We start from the raw sequence: 26784 nt of genomic DNA on the forward strand, positions 1-26784 counted from the left end.
ATTACTTGCATTCTTTTTGTGTTAACTCATCAAAACTCAATTATCATGAAATTAAAAACAGGAAACAGTTCTTAGTGTAACAAAAGCGTCTAGTGTGTTTAACTGTGTTCTGTGTTGCAGGAGATCCGCGCTGTACAAGTGACAAAGCATTTATTACCCATTTATTGTGGTATTACAGAGTGGAAAGTGCTAAATAATCAATCAGTTAATGGTCTGTATGGCAGTTTGAGCACATCACATCCATTGTGCTTATGCTGTTAGAAGGATGAGCTGATACTCCAGTGTATGTTGCATGTTTATTCAGAGACTAATGTCCTAAACCGGGGCTGACAAAAATCTTTTGAAAAATGCAGCTTCAACACTGGCAATTTCAAAGTTGCTAAAAATTTTCAAAGATAACTTTGGCTTTGGGTACAAATGTCCCTAAAGAAAATTGCTGCAATTACTCTTTATACTGTTTCCACGTTGTTGTTGTCTTTCATTAACCATCTCTAGGGTTTAGTATTTTTTTTTAAATTTTGGTTCCTTAGTTTTGGTTTTATATTTGTACATTAGCTCCTTTACTATTATTATTTTCATGAAGTGTCCCAAATTCTGTGAGATGGTTATTTCACAAAGCGTGTGTCACATCTCATGGATATTGCTCATTGTGAAGTGTGGCAGACACATCTTCAAAACATGTTGCAAGTGGGCTTAGGTTTGTTATTTAAAATAAGTGGGAAGCAACTTTTAGGTGCTGGTTTGATGACAGCATATAGCAATTACAGATTTTAGATGAAAGGCAGAAAAAGAAAAGCAGAAATTCAAAATCAGATCTTTTTGAAAGCGGTCTTGAGGATAGTGAGACATAGGATTCATGTGAATGTAATAAAATATTCGTTTACTCAGGACAGAATTTTTTTAGACTATTTTGGTGTTCTAGGGCATCGTTTAATTTCTATTGGTTTATTTTGAAATGGGGGGTTATTACATGAAGGCCCTAATTCATGCTTTCTCTTTCTTCCTCCTAGGGGATAAGAGCACTGATTATGCTAATTTTTACCAGGGATTGTGGGATTGTACTGGAGCTTTTTCTGATGAGTTGTCATTTAAGCGTGGTGATGTGATTTACATTCTTAGCAAGGTAAGAAGATACCCCAAAATGACATTTGTAAAGAGGGAGTACAAAAGCTCGATTTTTAATGCATTTGGATTTACAGCGCTAGGGAAGAATGCCAATTGGAATTCTTCTAGGTCCTTGTTAACAATTGGGAGTTCACAATAATTAATTATTTTGTCAAGTGAAATGTAATCAAATTTTAAACACAATCAGATAACAGGATTCAACTTAACAGTGTGTTTACCTATCACTTCAGCCCTTGGCTGACATCCACCTACTGCCTTCTCCAGAAACAATATACTTATGTGAAAGTTAACATTGTAAGGTATTAGATTATTTATTATGTTTTTCTTTCCTCTTCCTTTTTATTCTTCTGTGTGCTTATTCTGATTTTGTCTGCCATTCACTACTGGAAACACTATGTTTATAGAACAAGTTTTTCATCTTTATGTAAATACGTTGGGTGTTCCGGCAATTTAAAAGCAATGCTTTTCTATTCAGACAGGCTTAGGTAATTTTTTAAGTTGTTTAGCATACTATATTTGTAAACAAAATGGCAAAGTATAATTCTATAAACCCATCTTCATATTATATATATATGTTTATGTGTGTGTATGTATATATGAATTCTTGTGTCTGCTTCTTAGAATACTGGATTATTCAGAATCTTTTTGTCCTTAGATCTAAAAGTCAAGTTTCTTATTGTGATTATACATTTGGTAATGTATGTGAGCTCCCTTAATTTTCATATTTTAATTTCCCCTGTCGTAATATGGGGATTTAAAAATTTCCCTCTGTCTACTTACAAGACTACTTTAGAAACAAATGATGTATGAAAACAATTGAAATATAAGTAGAAAAATGTCAAACCATAAGTCTAGGAGGTTGATGTGGTTTCTTTCTTGATTAGAGAAATATTTTGGACTTTTCAGAGAGATAGTATGACTTGTTAGAGGCAGAAGACAATTTGGAAAGAAGGCCACATACTGAATTTTAACACTAGATGGCTGGTGCCTAAAATCATAACACAGAGAATCATCGAATGTTAGAGTGATGAGTCTCAATGACGATAATCTAATTCTTGGTTTTATAGATAAAGGAACTTGGGTCAAGAAAATGCCAGAGTCATGATTTGAGCTGTGTCTTGACTCCCAGACCAGTGCTTTTACCTTTGTTTTTTTTCCTGTGCTCCTTCTTTCCTTCCTTCCTTCCTTCCTTCCTTCCTTCCTTCCTTCCTTCCTTCCTTCCTCCCTTCCTTCCATCCATCATAAAGCACCTGCAATGTGCCAGGACCCACTCTGACAACTGTGATAAAATAAATAAAGCCAACTGCGATAATTGCTAGTTAGGGTGCCCAAAGCTAAGGCTGGTCACTTATTTCTCTCAGTCTTCTGCTCATTAGCATGGGTTTTTGTTACTGTTGTTCCCAGAAAGATGTTTTAAGTTCTTGGATGCTATAGTCATGTCACAACTCTTGATTAAGCCTGTTATTGAGCATTAAATTGTCCTGAGTTAAGATAACAGCTTTTTGGTTAATTACTTAATAAAGAAATCAAACTGATTAGTTTCAACTCCTGTCAAGAAACTTTCTTGGAATCATTCCTAAATTTATATAGCTCACAGTCTTTTTAAAACCAATTTAGCTGCAATTGTGTATAAAACTAAAACGTTGATTAGATTTCACTTGCAAGTTCAGATTATAGGAGTGAGTGGCATATAGCCATTATACTCCTTTTGTAAATATGAAATGTATAAAGCCCATGTGGATCTATTTGTAAAGCCCTCTTTATGAATCAGGTTGTCTTTGTTGCTGAAAGCTAGGTAGAGCACCAGCTTCCAGAACTGGCTGTGAAACAAGCCACCATAGGCATCTCTTATTTCTACTGTTGCCTCAGGAAATAATTTTCAGTTAACATGAAATTAAAAGTATAATTATAGGTGTGTATCATACTTTTAGGATTCCGAAGGAGGCAGTTCCTGTTTTGTGGAGACTAATTTTATTTGTGAAGCCTGATTAGAGAACAAAGGTTACGGGTGTTCCAGCCCATGGGAAGCACATACTTCCATCTAACATTTTTAAATGCTATTATTTGGGAGAGAGCTGATCGAAAGTACTTCCTCTACCAGTGTTTTGCAAGGCTTGAAGTTTCACCATCATGATCATATTTATTAAGGGCCTTCTAGAGATGTGTAATTTACCTGGGGTTCATTTTGGAGTTTGAAAAAAGAACCAAGAAAGAAGACCCTGTTAGCCAGCACGTTATTACCTTTGGCTGAATAAGGTTCAGTGTTCATCGTTACTCACCTGTGGACCTAGTGGAATCAACCTGGTAAATCTTGGTGAGGATGAAAAGGAGAAGACATTTAGCTTTCCTTGATGAGATTTGGACATATTCTGGGCTATTGATGGGTGTCTTGGCTGCGAGTAGACAGGTTGCTTTGGGTTGAGTATATGTTTGTGAAGACTTACTTCCTTACCTTCCTTCAGACAAGTTCAGCTAGGAATCTCTTGAGACTTTCTAGTAGTCTTTATTGACTTGGCCTTCCAGTTTTATTGAAACTTTGGCAAACTCAGACTGTAAATTAATACCATAAATTCATTTAATGTGTGAATAACTGCAATTTTGAGTGCTTGATATTATTCCAAATTAAGTACAATCAGTATAGAAACCACCAGCATTTTTAGATGCCTCGCAATGTGTTTAATTGAGTTTCTCAGAGTTATATTAAGATTTTGTGGTGATGGGATGAAATTTTACCTTTCCGTTTATTTTTTTACACCATCTAGTGGCTCAGAATGAGTGGTGCAGGTAATTGCAGCTATTGTACACAATCAAAATGGTGTCATAAATTCAACTTTAAATCCAGCTATGGGTTATTACTTTCCTATTTCATGTCAATAAAATATTAGCATTAATCATGAAAAACTTTGTTCATCATTCTGAATTAAATATAGAAATTGTGTATATAAGGAAGAATACATTTTAAGGATTCTAAAATAGTATTTGTAGAGATACAGGAAAGGTGTACTTTGTAAAGAAATTAATGCCATGACTTGTCTATTAATAATAAATAGGACCATTTAAAAGATTTTAAAGATATGCAGCTTTCTTTTAGTAATGGACTCATTTATAATTTGAAATACCAAATTATCACTGTTTGATTTACCTTCTAGAAGTGTGTCAGTTCTGAAAATATTCTTTAAAAAGGCAACATAAAATAGTTTAAGAAAAGATGCATACTTTCAATATAAATAAACATTTAGACAAAACAAGAAATAAAATCCCATGCATTCTAATGAAAGTGTTTTAATTTTTTTGTTTTTTATTTGTTTGTTTGTTTTGAGATGGAGTCTCACTCTGTCGCCCAGACTGTAGTGCAATGGCACGATGTCGGCTCACCGCAACCCCTGCCTCCCAGGTTTAAGCAATTCTCCTGCCTCAGCCTCCCAAGTAGCTGAGAGTGTGCCACCACACCCAGCTAATTTTTGCATTTTTAGTAGAGACGGGGTTTCACTGTTCTGGTCAGGCTGGTCTCGAACTCCTGACCTCAGGTGATCTGCCCGCCTCGGCCTCCCAAAGTGCTGGGATTACAGGCATGAGCCACTGTGCCCAGCAAGTGTTTTAATTTTGTAAATGTAATGGCAGAAAAACGTTTAACTAGCTTGGGGATTAGGTTGTTTTCATTTAAAAATCACTACAGAAATATAGTTTTATTTAAAAATTCAATATATTGTTTTCTGTTTTGCAAGAAAGCCTTGATGGAATGTTATCTGTGCTCAGTCAACCTGGGGGTGATTTATTTATTTTAGGCCTCTTTTGAAAGTTATACAAATCTTAGCCTTTATTTTTTATTTTTCTTCTGGTGCAAATCAAATGTTGCAATAAAGAAAGAAGAGTAGGCAGATACTGTGCCCTTCCCCCTTCCCTTTTTAACATTTTCCAATTAGCAGCTATCATGTGACCCCTGGCTGAGATAGCCCCTCCTTCAAAGTGTCCAGCATTTTCTTAGGTTTCACCTTTGAACCTCACTAATAATAAATCTAAACACCGCCTGCCTTAAAAGGCAAGCCAGTACTTTTTGCTTTATACTTCTATTCACATAGGGTTGCTGCTATTTTTTTATGTGTTAAAATTAAAAGCTTCAGTAGTTCAATGGAGATTTGGAAATCTCTTTTTTCTCTTAAAAAATGGATGAAATATATAAAGACTAATGAAAGCAGAATTTGTGATTTTAATGACAGTTGCATTGTTAGTGAATTAACAATTGGTTTCAGATTCATTTGATAGGGGGAAAATCATATTTGAGATAGAAAACCTGTATTTCCTTAAGAAATTGGGTTGTTTAAAATAATGCTAAATATTTTTGTTAGTTTTCATTTCATTTTTATTACCACTAAATAAAACAGGAACATAGTATTATAGCTAATAGTATTTTCCTAGAACCATGTTTGTGAAATTTTATCATTTTAATAGCAGGATCCAGATTATATAGCAATAGGTATATTCCGAGGTCCCAAATGCCTTTTTGGTTATGTTATTCTATCTTGCTCTTCGGGATTTCTATTCTCTATTAGTTTATCTTTCAATCTGTACTCCTCAATAAATTGCTAAAGACATTCTTAATACTTACTTTTAAAGCAATAAATTATTTTTAGAGATTTAATAACAGACAAGCTATACTTCAGAAAAGAGGCACAGTACTTTGATACTAAAAGAAAAATGAGAGTTAAGAATTCTGGAATATTTTATCTAGTCTAGGGCATATGCGACTAGCTTTGCAGCCTTTGAGAAACTTTTTATTAAGTCAAACACAGGAAATGTAGGTGAAGACTGTGGTCACCAATATACACTAAAAAGGTACTTTTTGGTGTATATTGGTTAGAGTTTCAAGCAGTACCCCCCTTTATATCTGTTTGGTTGACTTTTTTCCAGTGATTGGTGAATTGTGACTGTCATTGACCATTTGCTTCTCATTGTAAGAATGTAAAGATTAAGTTACTATGGCTTTTTTTGGCTTCAAACCTATGTTAATAAATGAAATGAAAGTCTTGTTGAGCTTTATTGGCAGAGGGAAATAAGTTACTTTTTAGCTGTCTTAGTTTTTCATTTGTAACCATATGACCCAGTATGCCACAAATAGCATGGCCAACTGCTGCAGAGTAGCTAGGATATCTGAATGTGGGACATGCATTGTTGACACTAAGCTAGCTCCAAAATGTTATATTTTATAGCCTTTTGATAAGAAGAAGTGTTTGTATTTGTGCTTGCATTTATTTGGTCCGATGACATTTAGTTTGTATGCTGTCAGTATGGATGTATGGTCTAGGGTACAGTGGAAGCATTAACAAGGCCAACCTCCTATTTAGTACCCATCTCCTCCTAGTAGTGAAAAGCAGTTTATGGACACAACACCATGTCAGAAAATGTTCTAGTTCTACTCATAGGACTCCTCTTGTTATCTGTTTGTGAACACTATGCTTAAGTACTTCCCTACTTCCTCTTACATAAATTGGAGGAAACATTCCAGAAAAATGTTGGCAGATGAAAGCAAAAGGTGCTTATAGGAGGCAGGCTGGCAGCTTCAGCCCTTGCAATGGCCTGACAGGTAGAGGAAAAGCCAGAAGGCACTGTCAGAGAGGCAAGGTGAGCAGCGGTGGCAGTGGAGGAGGCTGCTTTGGAAAGGAGCCCACCTGTAAAGCCTATGTGATTTACTTCAGCATGAATAACTAAGAGTTTGGCAGCAGCAAAACAAAACCTTAAAGAAAAGCACTATGTTGATATATTTTTTTTAATTCTCAGTTGAACAATTCATCATTTCAGCCTTGAAAATCAGGAACTCCCTCAGTGTGTATAGCATACTTTCACTCCTTTGAGATGTCTTCTTCCTCGTCCCTTTAGAACATGGAGCTAGATATTCCAGGGAAATCATTAGGCATAGAGACTAGAGATAGACCTACTGATTAAGGAAAGTTTTAGAGTCAATGTTTAGTAAATTATAGATAAGTGACAGGTGTTCATCATTGAGTATTCAGCTATCAAGGAACAACCAGCATGCCAGGTGTTGTGGCTCACTCCTGTAATCCCAGCACTTTGGGAGGCCGAGGCAGGAGGATCACTTGAAGTCAGGAGTTCGAGACCAACCTGGCCAACATGGTGAAACCCTGTCTCTACTAAAAATAGAAAAATTAGCTGGGCGTGGTGGTGCGCACCTGTAGTCCCAGCTACTTGGGAAGCTGAGGCAGGAGAATCACTTGAACCCGGGAAGTAGAGGTGGCACTGAGCTGAGATCGTACCACTGCACTCCAGCCTGGGTGACAGAACATGACTCCATCTCAAAAAAAAAAAAAAAGTTAAAATTGTAATAAAATGTTATATTCCTCAAATACTTGTTCTCTTTGGGGGAAGATAGGATTCTCTTTGGAAGAGCAGGGTGGAGACCTGCTCATAATAATCAGATTGCCTTATAGTGCATCCCAAAGTACTCTGTTTTTTTGTTGTTGCCATAATACTTGCTATACCAATTAGTGGGCAGGGAGTGGGGGAGGGAATGAAAAAGTGTTTATTGAGCATTTACAATGTCCTGTTCTAGGTACTTAATATGGTTTCACACATATAATTAATATAGTAACGCTGTGAAGTACATGATATTATAATTTTACAGATTAGGAAACTGATGCGCAGTAAGGTTATTATGGAAATTATCTGAGGATATGCAGCTATTAAGTGCCTTCTCCAGGTATCAATACAGGTCTGACCCTAAAGCCTTTTCTCTTTCTACTTTGCTACACTTAAGCGGGACTTCATTAGGACTTTAACTTTTCTTCTATATCAGAGGTTAATTGTAATTATCACATCCCACTTCTAAACAACAGCAAACCATGTTATCGACAGTATCTTTTACATAATTAAATCTTGTATAGATGGTCAAAATTATTTCATTTTCTAATCAACAAATATTTGGTGAACACTCATGCAAAGTACTATTTTGAGCAGGATCCAGAAAAGCTACAAACTGTTATTCAAGGAGACTGCAATTAAGTCGAAGAGAAGACCAGTGCATAAAATAGATAATAGCAATAAAACACAATGTAGGGTATCAGTGTTGTCCTGGAGAATCCCAGAAGAAAGGGAAGTCAGTAAATACTGGAGTAAGTAAGTAAGGAAAGATTCATAGGAAATGGAACTTGAACTGGAACTTTATGTATAAATGGAGTTTATTCATTTAACAAATATGAATGCTTATTTTCTGTGTCTATTACATATAAAACCTAGAAGAACAGCTATGGAAAGGAGTGGATGGCCGTATTGATGAAAGGGGAGCATAGAGCCAATAGACATCAGTCATCAGTCATTCAGGATCACTTCTTTTTTTTTTTTGAGACAGAGTCTCGCTCTGTCACCCAGGCTGGGGTGCAGTGATGCAATCTCAGCTCACTGCAACCTCTGCCTCCTGGGTTCAAGCATTTTTCCTGCCTCAGCCTCCCAAGTAGCTGGGATTACAGGCTCCTGCCACCATGCCCGGCTAATTTTTTGTATTTTTAGTAGACATGGGGTTTCACCATGTTGGCCAGGCTGGTCTCAAACTCCTGACTTCAGGTGATCCTCCCGCCTTGGCATCCCAAAGTGCTGGGATTACAGGCATGAGCCATCACACCTGGCCAGAATCACTTCTCCTTCCTTACCTTGGAGAATGGTAGGCAGCCAGAGAAACCCTGTGAGAAACCAAATCAACCTGATGTTTCCAAGCTAGTTTTTCTACAGCAACTTACACCACTTTTCCCTTATCTTCTCCTGTACCTTGTGTGTTAACCACACTCTCAACTACTTACTCTTCCCTGAACACAGCACATTCTTTTATCTCTGCAGGCCTTCACGCCTGCCATGTATTGCTCCTTTCATTATTCCTTCTGGAGTCTCAGCCCAGCTGTCACTTTCTATGTAAAGCCTCTCAGATCCTGCTGTAGGATTAGTTGCTTCTCTTTTTACAAACATTTTCCCTCTCTTACCTAACATTCAATATAATGGTTACCTGTTTCTCTGGCTTTATGTCTAAACTTTGAACTTCTTGAGGTAGACACTGTGTCTTAAGTATTTTTGTATCCCAATACGTTAACAGTATGGCAGATAGATGTTTACTATGCGTTTACCAAAATACAGTCAACAACAGGAAATAATCCTGACTTCTTAAAAGAACTTAGAATGATAGGATCATAGAGTGAGGGGGACCTTAGTGCTAGCCCTTCATTTTGTAGGTAAAGAAGTCGAGGCTCAACATAATAAGGGAAAAAGAAATAAAAGCCCAAAGGAAAAATGGACCACTCCTATAGAGACCTCAAAAGACAATGGTGTTTCTGCGGTTGTACTTCCACCTTGGCCCTGAACTTCTTGGCAGCCAAACCAAAAAAGGGAGAGATGGGAGCTAGTAATTTCTTTTAATCATAAAGGAAGGATCTTGGCTTTTCCCAGCACTGGCTACTTAAATATTCTTACATGAATTTCTAGAATCTGCCCTGAACAACTTTATATAAATAAGTGCATAAGTGGCAGGTATTGACCTCAACAAAAACTTTTCATAGTAAATATAATAAAAGATTTTATAAAGGGAATTCTGTGAGGGTCCAAATGTATAATAATTAGACTTATTGATATATGTTAAGTACCTAAGTGCACTATTGTAGAGTCTCAATGAAGAATATAAATATAAACAAAAAAATCATCCCTAAAGAAACTTTGGGATCGCCCAAAGTCACAAAGCTAGTTAGCAACAGAGCTAGGATGAGACTCTGTATCTTCTGAGAAGATAAGAAGGAGCTGAAAAAACCAGGAGATTTTCCATTCTACCTGTCATACTATTTTTTGCCTTTGCAAAATTCTGTCTTAACTTCTTTCAGTGCTTACAAGTAAGTTAAACTGAATTCATTTTTTCCAAGAACTGGAATTAGTTGGTCCCTGTTCCAATGTGGACAAATACCTTCTTTCTGCACATGGGATTTAAGCTTTTTAGACAAGGCACATCCCATGTAGTGCATTTGAAAACATGGTGGCAACAGCCTGCCACAGGTGGGAACAGCATGCTCCTTCAGATCGCCCACTCAGCTACATGTGAATGCTTCAGAACAAATGCTTGTTTCGTCACTACTACAATTCTTTAACTATGTCTAATATACAGAAAAGAAAATATATTACTATTGGACATTACATTTCTTAAGAAAATATTTAGGATAGTCCACTGGTGCATCATCCAAAATGAAGACTTAGTCTATTTAATCATCCAGTACCTATTTATGGAACATCTTTTATATCTCCTGCAGTGGGAGGCATACAGATTAAGTGTAAGTCCTTCCTCTGATCTTAATGAGTTTGTACTTTATTTTAGTTGAAGGAATAAAACTAATGTACGTAAAATCTACTGAGGAATAAATGCTTAGCTTGAAATGAGAGATATAAATATGGATTAGCTAATTCAGAGAAAAATTCATGACAACTGAGTAACTTGAGTCAGGTCTTAGTCATTGGACAGGATTTGGCTGAGGGAGAGGAGATGTCTCTGGGAAGGGAGTACTACACACAGAGGTAGGGTGAGTGTAGTGCAGAAGGTTGTACTGTGCCAGCTAGAACAGTGACAGGAAAAGGTTGCCAGCAGGGTGGGAACAAGCTGAAGTCTATAGTTAATGCAGTGGAGAGTTAGTATAAGTTCTTGAGCAGCAGGGTAAACTGATGAAAAGAGTTCCTGGGAAGAACAGAGAGGCACCATTGATAATGCAGTAATCCAGGGCAAGGTGATGAAGCCCTGAATTAGTGGTGCCAGTGAGAATAAAGTGGAATAGGTGAACCTGAGAACAGTTAATAGAGTCATATAGGTAAAATACCATACACTGGGCCGGGCGCGGTGGCTCACGCCTGTAATCCCAGCACTTTGGGAGGCCGAGGCGGGCAGATCACAAGGTCAGGAGATCGAGACCATCCTGGCTAACACGGTGAAACCCCATCTCTACTAAAAATACAAAAAATTAGCCGGGCGTGGTGGTGGGCGCCTGTAGTTCCAGCTACTCGGGAGGCTGAGGCAGGAGAATGGAGTGAACCCCGGGGGGCGGAGCTTGCAGTGAGCCGAGATGGCGCCACTGCACTCCAGCCTGGGTGAAAGAGCGAGACTCCGTCTCAAAAAAAAAAAAAAAAAAAAAAAAATACCATACACTGAATACCAAAGTCACTCTCTACTGAGCATGACATGATCTTCTTTGCCTATCATTATCTGCGAATCATCAGTCTGAATGTCAGGTTTTACTCTATGGTATTGTAACTGTCAACTTTGTAGAAATTGGAATTAACTATATCATGACTCAGGGATATAAACTAAAATTTGTTATGAGAATTAAATTCTTACTGTCAGCTTCCTTGTCTTTGTCTCTCTTGCTTTAAAAATGGAGTATACAATGCAAGGAGGAAAAACAGTAATTCTTTGAATTAGAGGAACTCAAAGTCACACCTGCAAAGTAAATTACAAAGTAATGAGACTGATCTCCGTACACCACTAGGGAACTTAGTGTCTTCAATCAGGTTCCTGAATGGTGGTGCTCAAACATCATGGAGGTCCTTAGAGATTGTGTCAGTTTCCTCATTTAACAGGTTAGGAATCTAAGATTCAAGTAGTTAATGTGTAGATAGTAATAGTAAAACACCAAGGTTGTACAGTTCCTGTTGTGCATTTTAAAGATAACCTTTTGAAACGATGGATGTATGAGAAATGAGAGGATTCTTACTGTTTCTAATCAGAGTTAATAAAAAAGAGACTCTAAAGAGGTAGCCTTGATGAAAGTATTTATACACTTTAAATAGGTATCTAGTCTTCATAGTATTACAGTGTTTATGAATAAGAAGATATCACAATGAAGAATACTTGGAAAACAACAGTCAAGTCCATTGGTTCTTAAACTTGCTGTATTTTATGTTTTGTGAATAAAATTACTTTCATTTTCACAAAAGGCTGGTGTGTTTTGAAGCACAGATATATGTTTGGAAAAAGGACACAAATTTTTTTTTAACATTGCAAACACCTGTTGCTTTCAAACACATCGGCAACTAATTTCTGAAAGGGTTAATACATTATTAAATCTTATTAATGTTTCAGGTTTCTGTTAAGTCAGCATTCTTTTACCATATCATTGGCAGAAAGCGGATTAGCATACTGGATAGATGACAGTCATGGTGCTGAAAAAGATTTAAGTAAATGTTGGGGCCTTATTTAAGTGTAAAATAATTCCAGCAGATAAAGAAGATTTAGTTAACGAGTAAATATTACTATTATGTTGGATAAACTCTCTGTTTCACTTTATCATAACTAGTCCTTTTTCCTGCTTTCTTACCCAGTCACTCTTACTGCTCAATAAGTATTAATTGGGGACTAAAATTTCAACTACAAAATAAAACAAATAAAATGATTATAATGGTATGAAAATTGAAAACATGGGAGTTAGATCACAAGCATTCACTACCGCCTTACTATTATTTTCTCAGATTACTGGGCAAGTTTGGCTTTTTTTTGCTTCTTTGATTGCCACACTACATTTTGCCTTAAAGCCATCCATTTTGCAGATATTGAATTTCTTTTGAGTACTATTTTTATACAATAAGCATCACTACACCTCTGGATCTTGATAGCATTACTGCGGGAGGAGAAAGCAGCTTTGTGTTAGTAATTACCTAACATTGTCAGAAGCTGACTGCAGGCCTCTTTCTAGTGATAACAGAATAACCGCATAATGTAGCTTTATAGCACATGATTAATAGAAAATAATTACACGTCCTACAAAGGGATGCAATATTTCTTATAAATTGACTAGAATGGTTTCCTGTAGATTAAAGGACTCTTCATTATTTTATCAGTCCTCCTGAAGTACAGTCACTTGCCTATGTTAGCATTTCAGTTGATGTTAAGAGCTGAATAGGTGAAAGATACCAGATGGCAGACCTCCTTGTACCTGAGACCTTGTGTTCCATAAAGATTACATGATGCTTCCTAACCTTTCAAAGATTTAGACAACAGCCTGGTATGGATTGTCTATTTTTTGTTTGCTAAGAAGATAAAGTTTGAGAGTTTTCCTTTTTGTTTTTTAAATGATCCACCTGTGACTTTATAGAACAATACTATAATTAGTTTGTGGACTACAAAACAACATTGTATTGGTTGCATTATTTTCCACTGTAAGTAATATATCATTCATAATCACATTTGTTTGGGGGTGGAAAAGAGGAAAGGCAAAGACAGGCAGATTTTCTTTTTCAGAAGGAAACCTTGTATGATCTTGAATGTTCAGGCCAAAGTTTAGAATACTGTACTCCAGGAAGCATTTTCATTCCAATTTATAGGCTGCAAATGGTTTAATTGGGATTCATGTTGCTCAGGAGGCTCATACAGAGGATGGTAATGATAAAAGTAAAAAGCTCCTGTATTTGCAGTCTTGTCAACATACTCTATTGGCTGCAGTGTAAATCCATAAATTTGCCTCCTGTATTTCTACCTCACTATATTTGATCATAATGCATTAATTTCAAACAGGAATATAATTTGCAATTCTTTACAAATACAAGGTAATATTCTGGTTTTTAGTTTTACCTTTTCTGATTTAAATCTGATATTTTAGAGTATTTTTATGAAGTATATGTTTCCTATGTTTTTCAATTATTTTAAATTAAGTGAAGCATTTAAGATTATTTTAGTCTAAACCTTTTTTCTCCCTAGAGTGTTACTTTTAAGGGATTTGTTTATAGTTGATTAAGCTCCTCCCTGCTGTTTACCACTATGCTTTCTAGTTAATAATCTTCCTGTTCTACCATAGCACAGAATTCTCTCAACTGTGAAGTCTGCCCTTGTTGATGTGATTTCTTGGGAACTAATTTCTTAAATTTGGGTGTGAGTAGCTTTTTGAAAATGATAACATGCCTTTAGTTGATAGCATAGACTATGACCAAAGTAGAATATTATAAAGTAATAACTTTCTGGCTTGTAATTTGAATCTAAGCATTGACCCCCAGATTGAGGGCCATTCTCTGGAAGCAAGTTTAAGCCAATACTATGTCCTCTCACTGAATGTTTTCTATGTCTGTCATTGGGGAGCAGGGGGCTAGTTCCTTTTCTCCTTCCAAATAATCGGTTTAAAAAATCTTATATTGGCATTGAATAAGAGCTTTAACACTCAGACCTACCCTGTTAATTATCCATTTTGAAATCTTACAGTAGTCTGTGGAACGTTAAGTACGTGTGTTTTGTTAAGCATTAGGCTTTAATTGTATTCATTGCCTTAAAAATAGAAAAGGGCAGTTTTATTAGGTACCTATTAAGATATAATCGTTGCTAATCATGACTTTAAGTAAGTTAGTGTTTTCTTCTGATAAATATGTCCTACATAGATTATAGCCATCATTGGGTTCTGGGCATCAGAGTATCCTCGTTGCTTAGACAGTTTCGTCCACTAAGTTCACACTATCAGTGAACTTTAAAAGTTTAAAACTTAAAATCTTGAGTTTACTGCCTCACAAGCCAGAGCTGTGCCCTCAATAGAATAACAATAGCAGGAGTGGTCTTTTCTCCCCTCTCCCCCTCCACTTTGTTCTTCCAATAAACCTAATCCTGATACTGCCCACTGTTTGAAAAAGTGCCTATGGATTTTATCCTATAATCTCTGTATTGATAGACTACATATCAATACATACACACTAATGTAATGCTACATTTGTATTAAAGAATTGCATAATTTTCCTTTCTGATGGTCAATAGCATACTAATCAATACAAATGTTAAGTCTGTACTAGTATTAACATTCCCTCCCCACATATAACTCAATATACATATGCACATTTATCTATGACTCAGATGCTGGAAAATCATAACCCATTAAATTACTTTTGGGATTGATTTTAAAAATTTATATGAAAAATTAAATTTGAGCACTACAATGCTTGTGAAGAGTATTGCTTTTGGAAGATATTATTCTTGAAACTTGTAATTCATTTTACTTTGTTTGTATCTCACTACACATAAATAAGTTTGAAATAAAAATACATTAGTCAATCTGGCAGACATATGAGACCAGTTATGGAGTACTCACAATGCCTAAAGCAGTGGTGTATCCGTCAAAGGAGGAAAAAGTGGGAGAAAAGGAGGCATAGGTTTGTTTATCTCAGGTTGCAAAGTAAATGCAAAAGTGACTCATTGACCACCCTGTTTTACAGCTAGATTAATATTTTGCCTTTATAACTTGAGATACTTTTATTTCCTATTGATCTTCCACTATAAGGGTGACTCTAAATTCCTTCTACCTATCTTTTATCTAAGGTAGTTTATGGTCAATAATAAAGGAATAATAAATGCCTTAGGGAAACTATTTTAAAGGAACCTATTTGTGAATTATTTTTTAAGCAGTTTTTTGGTATTATTAGTGTTTCCATATTCTCTAATTTATCTGTTAAAGTGTGTATATTAGATTTTCTTAAGAAGGGGCACACCTCTATCAACATTCTAAATCATTTTAGGTCATATAAGTTTAAGAAATAAGTAGTTTATTGTAAAAAAATTATTTTATCCTTGCTAGATGATAAGCTTCTTGAAGGCATATATAATAGCTTAAGGATCCTGGCTTTAACCTTCTATAGCCTCTTACACATAAAAGGTGTCCCCAGGCTCTGTGGAGAGAGATAGTGTGTCCCTGAGAGAAGGCTTCCTGAGGTAGTTTCATTTTCTAGGTTTTCATCATGAGTGATTGTTTATGTGTTCCGTGCCCAATAATAAACAGGCTTTGTGTTATACCTTAATTTAAATCGTTGCCTAACAGCATTTTTGTCCAGAAACAAAAAGATGAAAATGTTTACATTTGCAGCTCAAGCTCTTTTAACTTTATAAATAGAAATAACATTTCTAAGAAGTTGCATACCAACGACATTGTACTTACACCAGTCTAAAGGTTAATATTGCACATTGTTTTCAATTAGGAATACAATAGATATGGCTGGTGGGTAGGAGAAATGAAGGGAGCCATTGGCTTGGTGCCTAAAGCCTACATAATGGAGATGTATGATATTTGAGAGTCCTGGGTAAGTACATTTTAATCCAATATTCTGTAATAGCTCATATGTTCTCTTGGTCTCTTCGTTATGAGTCTTTGCCTTTTTAAAAGTCTTTAGAGTTTTCTGATAACACAAAGATTGTGCCCCCAAATCTTTTTTGTTTTGTTTGATCTGGTTTAATTTTTAAAATAAGAATTTTTTAAATAAAAATTTTATGGAATTTACTTTGGAAATGAATAGATTATTTAGAGAAAGTTCCTTTGATAGTAACCAGCTGTTTTCCCAAACTTCCTCCTTTCCAGTAAAATACCACTTTTATGGCCTTCTGAAGAGTTGAATTGACAAAATGTTAAGTAAAAATACATTTTTCCTTGGCTAAAACTGTAATTTTTTTAAGCAGGAAAGATCAAGTTTCAATTGAATCAAAAATTAAAATGCAGCTTTCCCTTTCCCCTGCAGAAAAGGAAAATTCTTCTGCTTGTCTGCAAATGCTTTGGATTTAGAAGTGTCATGAAAGCACGGGTGACAGCTCCTAACCTCTCCTTGTTTTGTTAAACATTACTTGTCTTTGACTGTTATTTTATGCAGTCGCTCATTAAAATATTCCTCTGATGTGAAATTAAATGAAGGATATTAATGTAAATTAGATGCAACCAGTAAAGTTATACCTGTTGCTGTTTTGCAAAGAAATAATTATAGTTTTTATTTACCCATTTGATTTGTGTGAAGAATTCATCACTATTTTATACGTACCATATAGTCTACTGTAGTATACTAAGCTACTATTGCTACTTCTGGTGTGAGTTGTAATGTTTCTTAATCATTGGACATCAATTATTTTTAGAGAGTAATGTGTAATTTCATAGCATTTTAAATTTAATGTATCATGCAAGTTTTTTTGGTAGATGCTAAAGAATGTGGTTGCTAAAGAATGCTAAAGAATGTTCAAACTTTGTAGATAACTTTATTGTTATTATTTATTTTCACACATTTAATTCCTATTAAATACAACTACAAGAAAGAAAAAATGATAAAGTTGCAAATGACAGTGTGCTGTCACCTGCAACACAGGTGCACACCAGAAGTATGACTCGTGCAAAGCATTTTACCATACAAATAGCCTGGTGTGATGATGGGCCTGGCAACATTTTCTACTGTACTTTTGTTTAAATTTAATGAAACAAAAAATTCATAAGAAATACCATCCTACCACTAACAAAATGGTATAAAGAATCTCCCAGCCTGGCCAACATGGTGAAACCCCGTCTCTACTAAAAATTAGCCAAGTGTGGTAGTGTGCACCTGTAGTCCCAGCTACTTGGGAGGCCAAGGCATGAGAATTGCTTGAACAAGGGAGGCAGAGGTTGCAGTGAGCCAAGATCACGCCACTGCACTCCAGCCTGGGCGACAGAGTGAGACTCCATCTCAGAAAAAAAACAGAATCTCAATGTATTCTCAAAGTAAAAAGGCATAACCAAGCACTCTCTTATCTTGCCTTATTGCTATGCCATTTACATCCCACTGCAGAACAACAGATTTGAGGCTTTTCTATATACTTCTCAGAGCACTGAAAAGAAAAGAAGGGTTTGCAGAGGAGAGTGTAGAAATCCCGGTGGTAGCATGATCCAACAGGTGAGTAGAAAGGTAGTGTTAGCCTGACATTAGAGTTATACTCTGTGCTGCCTGAGCAAGATTTGTAGAATCATATAATTACCTTTTCATGTATATTTGAAATCAGAGGTGTTTAAAATGCCTATGAGATACCAATGTAGTCTTAACATATGTCAAAATGCATTGCTGGTTAGATAATTATTAGGACTACACATAAACTCCTAATATTGAATCATTACTTATCAGGTATCATCTTTATGGAACTTTTCAATATCTTTGCTTTATAAAGATTCTAAACATGCATCTGAACTGGTAATATTAAAATCTCCACTATTTGTGTAAAACTGTTTATAAGCGGTGTTTGAGAGGGTCTGTTTTACCATTATCCCCTCAATATCATCATCATCCAATATCAAATGTTAAAAAAAAAAAAAGAAATTTGACTTTAGGGATTGTGAGTAAACAAGTTTATATAGAGAGACATTGTGAAGTTAAAGTTTTCAGAAATTACATTTGTGCAGTTCTTAACTTTTCCTCATATAGTGTCATTGAAATAGACTGAAATCATCTTGGCAAAAGTTAGACAACCAAAGACGACTTTAGTGGACTGGTTTTCAAAACTTGAGCAGCTGAAAAGCAAAAGCCGTTGTTTCCAATGACAATGTAGCCTTTGTGGATTTTGGGTTTGTGCTTTGAGTTGAAAAGAAGTTTTTAGTCCTAGGCCAGTAGATGGCAGCAGCTTTTCATTGCAGACAAAACCACTTGAAACCCCTCCCCCACGGCACAAACTCGCCCATGATGGAAAGCATTTAGATTTCTGCCTCCTTTTACAGTTAATCCAGGAGAGGGAGTCCTTTGCCAACTGATGACCAACAGTTCCAAGCCAGATAGTCTCGTGAACAGTGACGATACAGAAATAAGGTGTTATTTCTGTTCAGAACTCCACCGGCCTTTGTTCTTTTAAAACTTGAATATAGGTGGGAGACATAAGAAAGGAATGAAAAGTCTTAAAACTGGAGTGACAGGACAAATAATCATTACTTTCAATTCATGACTGCTTTATATTCATTTGATGAAATCATTTGTATACAAACCAGGGAGAAAGTTTTCTTTACACCCTTGACAATATATCACATACTCTTCAAGCTCATAATAATATCATTAATATGAATTTAAACAACATGGCTTGTTAGAAAATATGCTAATTGCTATGGTCTCATTATGTTTACTTAGCTTTTATTTGTTTTTCTGTGAACAGAGAGCTAATTTTTTTCAAAGGTGATTGTAAGTCATATTTTATGTAGCATTTTGCTTGATTATTTGCTGTGTACTGAATTTGTACTCTATTGCCATTAGATCTTACAATAATGTTCCACTCTGCAAATTTTTAAGGTTCAAATAAAGTTTAATTGTTTGCAAACTGTTATGATGCTAATAATTCAACAGCCTGCTGTGTTACTAATGAAATTACTTTGTTATGATTAATTTGGAAAATAGTGTGTTGATTGTAGTAATTAAGCACAACAAGGTGAAGTAAATGATTCTAATGCCATCTGGCCGCCAAACTGAATGAAGAAATGAAATAGGGCTGTCATCTGAATTTATTCAAAGAAGTAAGGATAATACAAATGACTTTCATTGCTTTAGGATTTAACGCTTAACACAGCTCACTCAGTTCTGTTTTTGCCACTTTGCTGCATATGACACTTTCATAGAAAAAGAAAGTCGTTTAGTCCAGCAATTGTTTTGAATACTTTATTTTATTGTAAGCTGATTATTTTTACTGTGTGCTAATTTAATTACAGATAATTACATAAAGTATTATAGGACCATGGGAAAAAAAATCACTTTTCAACCATGTGTAGGTGAAATCTATATATATGGGGTTTCATCATGTTTTGTTTTGTTTCACTTTTTGCTATCAGTACACAACCACTTTGAATATAGCCTTGTACAAAGAGTAGGGCATCCATTCAAATGTTTCTTAAATATGTGCAAAGGCTCACTCTTAGTTCTTATGATTTCTACTTTTTATATAATTTCATGTAATTTCTGCACTCTACTACTTGCTACTCATTCATAGACTGGTACTACCCAGGGTCATAATTTAAAATAGAACTGAGTTAGATATTATGAATTCAGATATGCAGTTCAGCTGTTAGAAGAAAATTAACCCTAATATACATGTTGTTTAAGAGCTTGAACTTCATCAGTGAGACTGAATGAAGCATTGTGAGAATTTTTAAAGTTCTGAATTTCAAATAAATCAGTCATTTGTATTTCATTTGCTGGAGTTATAGACACACACCATATAGAGATCACTTTTGCTTCTCTTGAGTTCAGTAGGTTCATGATTATTGAAAAGCAATCCACATGGTAAAGAAAGAGGTGGTGAAGAGTGGAGATCAAAACATGATCAAGCCATGGAAAACACAGCTTCACTCAAAGGTTGCAAGAATACTTCGTGTGTGTGTGTGTGTGTGTGTACACTGTATATATATATAAAATAAAAACATTTGATGAATATGATCTTATCAGTAATATACTTAGTATTCAAAAATACAGAGAAACAAATAAGTACTACGTTGTTAAAATACTATCATACAAGTTTAATATATATTCAAATGCACAACAATTTATCCTCTGGACTGGGAACAAGAGATTTCTAGACATCTCAGCTTTAGCCAGTTTATTATACACCTACTGCTTTATAGTTGAGTTCTTCCAGAATATCTGTTAGAACCCCTGATAGCATACTATTTTATGATGAGATAAATACTTTAAAAATTATATGATCACAGTAGCATGGAATGACATTTCATTAATGCTGTGTTTGAGGGGCTTTTTCTTATTTCTGCTAGTAGAATCTGTTCTACCATTACTTATACACAAACATATTATTTATTGCCAGCATGGTACACATTATATGGTATAGATCCAGTAAATATTTGTTAATTAACTGATTTGGCACCCCACAATATCTCAAGACATGAGATTTAAGAAGAAAAGAGCTTGACTAGTAAACCTGGTAGAGAAAATGCCTTTATACAGTTAGTATATCCCCTAATATTATCAACAAGTAGATTGGATTTTATTGTTATAACAGAATTGAGTGAGATTGTGAATAATAAGAAAGTTGAGTTGTGGTACATTGTCCTTAGATATTTCCTTCCTTTCTTGTGTTCAGTGTTGTGACCTCAAATAAGCGGCACAGGTGCCTCCTTGGGCAGCTTGGGGCAAGTGATCTACTTTCACTTTCCAGTGAAACATCCCAAATCACTGCTGCCCTGCATTCCACTTGGGTAATATCAGAGAAGCCTTTCCTGCATCTGATCTTGAAAGCATTCTAGCTGTCGCCTTGGGCAGATCAAAAATTTGTGCAAGTAAGTGGGAAGTTTCACCATTGCTGCCAAATCTAATCGTAATTTAGCTTTTGCCCTTTTTGTTAACTTTTACTCCTTGTTTATTTAAAGTTGTATGATTATGTTAACTTGAGTGCTTTGAGTCCCCAAGATGAAAGGAACTGTAAATGCAGAAAGTTGCCTTAGTCATACCACTGCTCAGTTTAGGTCTTCAGTGTTGAGAGAGGGGCTGGAAGTTGAGCAAGCCAAAACACTTGAATATGTGCAAAGGTGTGAATATAGAAACTGCTCCCAAAGCCCATCTCTTAAGTACCTTTCTTAATGCTGGAACTTTGGAAGGTGTTTCCCTAGGTTTCTCTCCTCTTTTTTTTTTTTTTTTTTTTCAGTTTCCTTTTTTGTTATCCATTACTGGGAGAGGCAATATAGCACAGCCCTTGTCTGTTTTCTGTTTATTAGCCTCAACTTTCTAATATAAAAATATCACTCCTGCTAGAGTAAAAGCAGGTGCCATTTTGTAGCTTGAACTGCAATTTTCTTCTTGTTTGAGGAAAGTGTCACACAGGTACTCTCAAAGGAGAAAATTAATGACACTAGCGTATGCTGGTTAAAGACAGCTGCTTTCGTGGAAGAGAAAATTCCAACAAATAAGCAGATTCTCATACACTACCCTCCCCTCCCAGCTCCCATGGGAGTCTATTTAGAAAACCTTGTGTTCTTTATCACATCAAATGTGATGATAACAATTTAAGTAAGACTAGTAATAGTAATAGCTAACATTTACTGAGTGTTTACTATTAGTCATGCTGTGCACTTTTCATTCAATTCTTATAACAACCCTATGAAGTAAGTTCTGTTATTCATTACCATTTTCCCGATTAGGAAACAGGCTAAATAATTTGTCCCCTAAGCCTTAGGGTAGTGAGTTACCTAACCAAGCCTCACACCAGCCTCCTTCCCCTGAATTCAACACTATTCTGCTGCACAGTACTGTGATGAATTAAAGCCAAATGCATATTTGGATTCTTTGCATATAATTGGCATACAACAAATGCTTGTTGACCACTGATGATGTCACCATTTCTATAAAATAATCTGAAGCATGTGAAAAGAATCATCCAATAATTGACAATTGGATAGCTGAATTTGGCTCACTAGTCAGTAAAGCATACCATGGTTATCATATCAAATCCAAAGCAGCTGATCTGCAATGGAGATGAAACTTTTATGCAGGAACACTTGACCTTCCAGTCCAGATGAAAATAGGAAGTCAATCAAAGCAGCAGAGTCCAGAGAGGACAGCAAGCCAAAGTGACCCTTGTCTAAGGACCTTTTCCCATCCTCTCCACCTCCTCCAATGTGAAGCCCAGTAAAGGGACCAGCCAGGGGAGCCTTGAAGAGGACTGCAAATCCAGCTGCTTCTGTCTCAAATAGTTGTTTTTTAGGGGATGGGTTTTAATTGATAGGTTTAAAAAAAGGATTGTTAACAAACTGTACAATCAATAAACTTCATTGTAAAACACTTATAATTTTGTCACTGAGTGATGGCAATGTCTGACCTGACTTTTGCTTGTTGAGATATGAATTTGTTTAAGAAGAATTTTTATTGGAATATCTGATACATAAGTACGTACAAGGTCTTATTCCATGGACACCCAAGTAGTGCCTTGTACTGGACCTCATAAAGACTTGTTGAGTTTTTTGAACAAATCCTTTTTAAATATTTTTGTACTTCAGTGATTGGAGGCTGAGGGGTGGGGAGAGTGAAAAGATTAAGAGATAAGTAAGGACTAACATTCACTGTTATGGCTCTGGAATTTAACCAGAGAGGTGGTAAAATTGAGCCCTCTCATAGTCTAAAATACACCCTATAGTACTGACTGTCTTCTAGCCCAAGAGAAAGGGGTGTACCAAAGTTCTATTTTCAAGGGGTATTTCATTCCGTAGAGTTCTTTGAAATGTTTCCATGCCTACTATTCAGAACATCATGCTTCTGAAGGACAAGGAGCAAATGACTGCATTATCCTGATCTCCAGCTGCCCACCAAGTAGATCTCAATGGTGTAAAATAACCTGTCCCATCTAGGATATCCTACTAATTCCTAATTCCCAGGTCAAGCGCTTGTGGTCCGTAGTCTCTGTTGCTCCCTGCTTTCATCTCCTTGCGCCACTTTCCTCCTCCTCCTCAGGCTATTCCAAGGAGCTGGAGTCATATGAGCCATGAGATGTTACAATTCTTATCGCTCTACATAGTTCACAATGTCAAGTGTGCCCTCTGCTTTCTGGGAACCCAGCAGAAAAACAAGTTGTGTAACTGTGTGTTTATCCTGTTATAAGCATCCTGAATTGAAAAACTGAAATGTAGCAGTCTTGTGAGTGTGTGTTATCTCTCTGTTGCTTTGCTTCAGTTGGTCAGCATATTTGCTTTATTCTTTATTATCGTCTCAGGGCTTGCTATTTTTCTTCCTAATTAAATGATTCCATTTTGAATAAATTACATTTAAGTGCCATCCTGTGCAAGGGGTATTTCAAACATAGAATTTGACATAGTCTTTCCCAAGTAGATTCATAATCTAAATAAGATAGGGCATAAACACAAGGAAGGATAAGGACAGCCCCACATAACCTTACCTTGGTAGAGTTCTTAGCAGGTTAAGCCACTAGCAGTATCCTAAGACATAAAAGGTTCTCTGATTTTGTGATATCTGAACCTTAGGGATTATCTGGGAAACAAACTGGGAATCTTTTCTTATGTATATATTTTTAAAAATAAACGGGGAGGGAAATGCAAGGGTTTCAGTATTGTTTCAGATAAGAATATTTTTAAAAAATTCTAAAATGCTTGTAGCTACTGAAGTAAGTGTGAGGGGAAGCAAAGAGCTGTGTATATGAATAATGTGAACGTCTTTTACAGAGTTGCTACCAGTTATGGTAACATAACTCTGGAAGCTGAGAGTGACCCCTACCTCTTTAGGAGTAAGGACTCTTTTCCTTCAGTTGGAGACAGAGTTGTACCAGCAGTATTCAGCTGAAAGTGAGTAGTAGTAAGAACACTGGAATTGGAGTCAACCAAAATTCTAGTTTCACTCTCTAGTGCCTTGTGCCCTAGAATAAGTTTCCTTCCCTGCGGAATACCAGTGGTGCCTGTTCTCTCTGCCCTGTCAGGACTGTGGTTAGGCTCAAGTGAGATTATGTTTAGAGACTTGAAAAATCAACAATAGTGTCAAACATGGCTTTCCTGCATTTAAAGATAGGAGAACTGAAATGAAACAATGATCAAATAATTTCTCCTTCACACTGAAAGCTAGCAAGGGAAAAAAATGTTGGTACTCAGCATTGGCTGTAATACTACTTGAAATAATTTTAGTGAGCCCTTGGTATTATTATTTATAACAAAAATTGATGCAAATAATCCTAGAGGAGTTTGAGATTTGATTCTCCTTTAATTTTCAATGCATTTTTTGATCAAGTCATTGGCTTCCAAGCTATGGTCAATTTCTGTTAATGGTGATTTTAATCACAGAGATGTTACTTCTGTCTATAAAGTTTCCAAATAAACTTTTCTCATGATATTTAAAACCACCAATCTGCTAATAATAGTCTTTAGGTATATGTTGTTTGTAGTTGGTTGGACTTAGCAGATAATTAATTTTTTTAAACTGACATTCTAAGGAAAATTTTTGTACTGACTTCCTTTGCCCATTATCTAATCCTTTTATGAACTGTTTCTTCCAGATGGGTATCTGTGAATGTTTGTGTGTGAATACACACTTTCTAGTTAAAAAACATCAGATGCATATCTAGGAGTGACACAATTTTGTTTTCTCTAATTAGCCTTGTAATATAGCACTAATCTTGGTTTGTAGTTTCTGAAAATATGGGGCTAGAAATGAGGGCAAACCAGAACCTCATTACATGTAACCTTAATGCTTTTAATGTTATAACTTTAGGCAAAGCTAATAAAAGATGCAAAGGACTCTTAAATAATTTAAATTATCTAAAAAATTGAGCATATTCCTTCAAATAATAATGGCTTTCATGATCTGATTTTTTAAAAATTCATTTTTCATGTGAATTACTTAGAAGATATCAAAGTAAGTTTGAGTTTATTTAAGATTATTAAGTATATTTGTTATGCAGAGTCACTGAAGATTCCATTTTCTAGTCTAGCAATTGTAATCTGTAGCGTGATGTAGTACATAATTCTGGTAACATCGGATGATGTCATGATAGTAGAGTTAATTCTTAGCACTTCTCTTTAAAATGGTGCTTTGTGATGTGATTCCTTGATTATTTTGAACCATTAATCAAATCTATCAGCTTAAAAAATAGACACATTGTGTACCTGTTATTACTGCTTTCTAAAATCAAAGCTTCTCTTACCATCTTAACCTTACCAATTTAAGCTGGGAAACTATTACTTTTATAATGTATTTATATTATTATCATTCCATACTCTTTGATAAAGGAAAACAATGGGACTATACTAAATTGTGGCAACTGTGATTAAAGATAAGTCTGTTTTCTAAACTTTTCCTAAGTGATTATAGTAGAGAATTTCAAGCTACAAGTATGAAATTCTCCTTTGCTTCTCCTAAAGCTATGATCTATAGCAATAAATACTCTGTATTGATACTACTTAATTCTAATGGATGTATACTGAGGCTGGAAACATATTGTAGCTTAGCATTTAGTGCCTTAATTTTTAAACAGTTTTGAAATTTTAAAAATTGATATAATTGCCTGAATATTCTGTTATTGGACCCGTTTCATGCTAGAAGATTATTCTCATTTCACATCTTTCCTAAAAATTATTTTGTTCACAATGTATTTTTACTGACACTTCATTGCTATTTTTGCATAACTGAAAATCTGTCATTTTCATTTTAGCTCAGTTTGGAAACATGAAAACCATATCAGAGCAGCATATTAAAGGTTAGTATAGAAACACAAAAAATGAAAGAGCCACATAGAGATAAATTTGGTCAAATTATTCAAGTGTGCCATTTTAATCCATTAATCTGGTTTGAGGCTGCTTAAGAGAAATATTTCTCTCTGAATGAGTTTTTTCTCTTAAAAAAAATGTTGAGAAGAGAAGCATCTCATCTAAAACAATTACCATGAGTTTTTTTGTTTTTTGAAGAAAAGGGTAAAGCAAGAGCCGCCCTAATACTCTGCCATAATTTATTCTTAGTCAAAAACAGATTACCATTTACACATTAGGTATTAAAAGCTAGTTTATAGTGATTAAAGGGTTGTCTTTCTAATGTTGTGTATTAAGATATCCAATACAACATTTATTTTCAAGCTATTTTGGGGCCACAAGGGAAGTTGTTTTTCTTATGAAGGGAATTCCGTATTTTACTTCATTATTTATAAATATATGTATATATTTAAAACTATACACACACACACATATAACTGGAAAGGGGAGAATGGGAACTGGTTGTTTCTTTGAATCCTAATACAGTATGTCTTCTTAATGAACCTGCCGCATTGCCCAGAAAACAGCTCCCTGCAAATAAACATGCTAGAAGTGATTTAGCCACAATGTCCAGATTGTGTAAACATCTAATTATTACAATAAAATTGTCAATAAATTTACATTACTGCTCTCTTTTCAAAACGTTAACCAACTTTTTCTTCACTTGATA

The 26784-nt window shown here is 35.5% G+C and overlaps 1 protein-coding gene across 15 annotated transcripts in view; it reads left to right on the forward strand.

Annotated features, from left to right (window-relative positions):
- Positions 1-26784, forward strand: part of SKAP2 (src kinase associated phosphoprotein 2) — a 218836-nt gene that overhangs the window by 190336 nt on the left and 1716 nt on the right. For 5 of the 15 annotated variants that reach the window (XR_009215503.1, XR_009215505.1, XR_009215506.1 and 2 more), the window contains 7 exons: positions 1011-1123; positions 16087-16188; positions 16621-17793; positions 20116-20220; positions 20960-21155; positions 24045-24164; positions 26021-26065. Coding sequence is in view for 2 of the 15 variants with exons in the window: in XM_032758872.2 (XP_032614763.1) it covers positions 1011-1123; positions 16087-16179 (206 nt within the window). In the remaining 13 variants the exon portion in view is untranslated. The other 10 variants (XR_009215507.1, XR_009215509.1, XR_009215512.1 and 7 more) reach the window with 10 other exon arrangements.

The sequence above is a fragment of the Hylobates moloch genome, unplaced genomic scaffold (genome assembly GCF_009828535.3).
Source record: "Hylobates moloch isolate HMO894 unplaced genomic scaffold, HMol_V3 SCAFFOLD_1, whole genome shotgun sequence".
NCBI lineage: Eukaryota > Metazoa > Chordata > Mammalia > Primates > Hylobatidae > Hylobates > Hylobates moloch.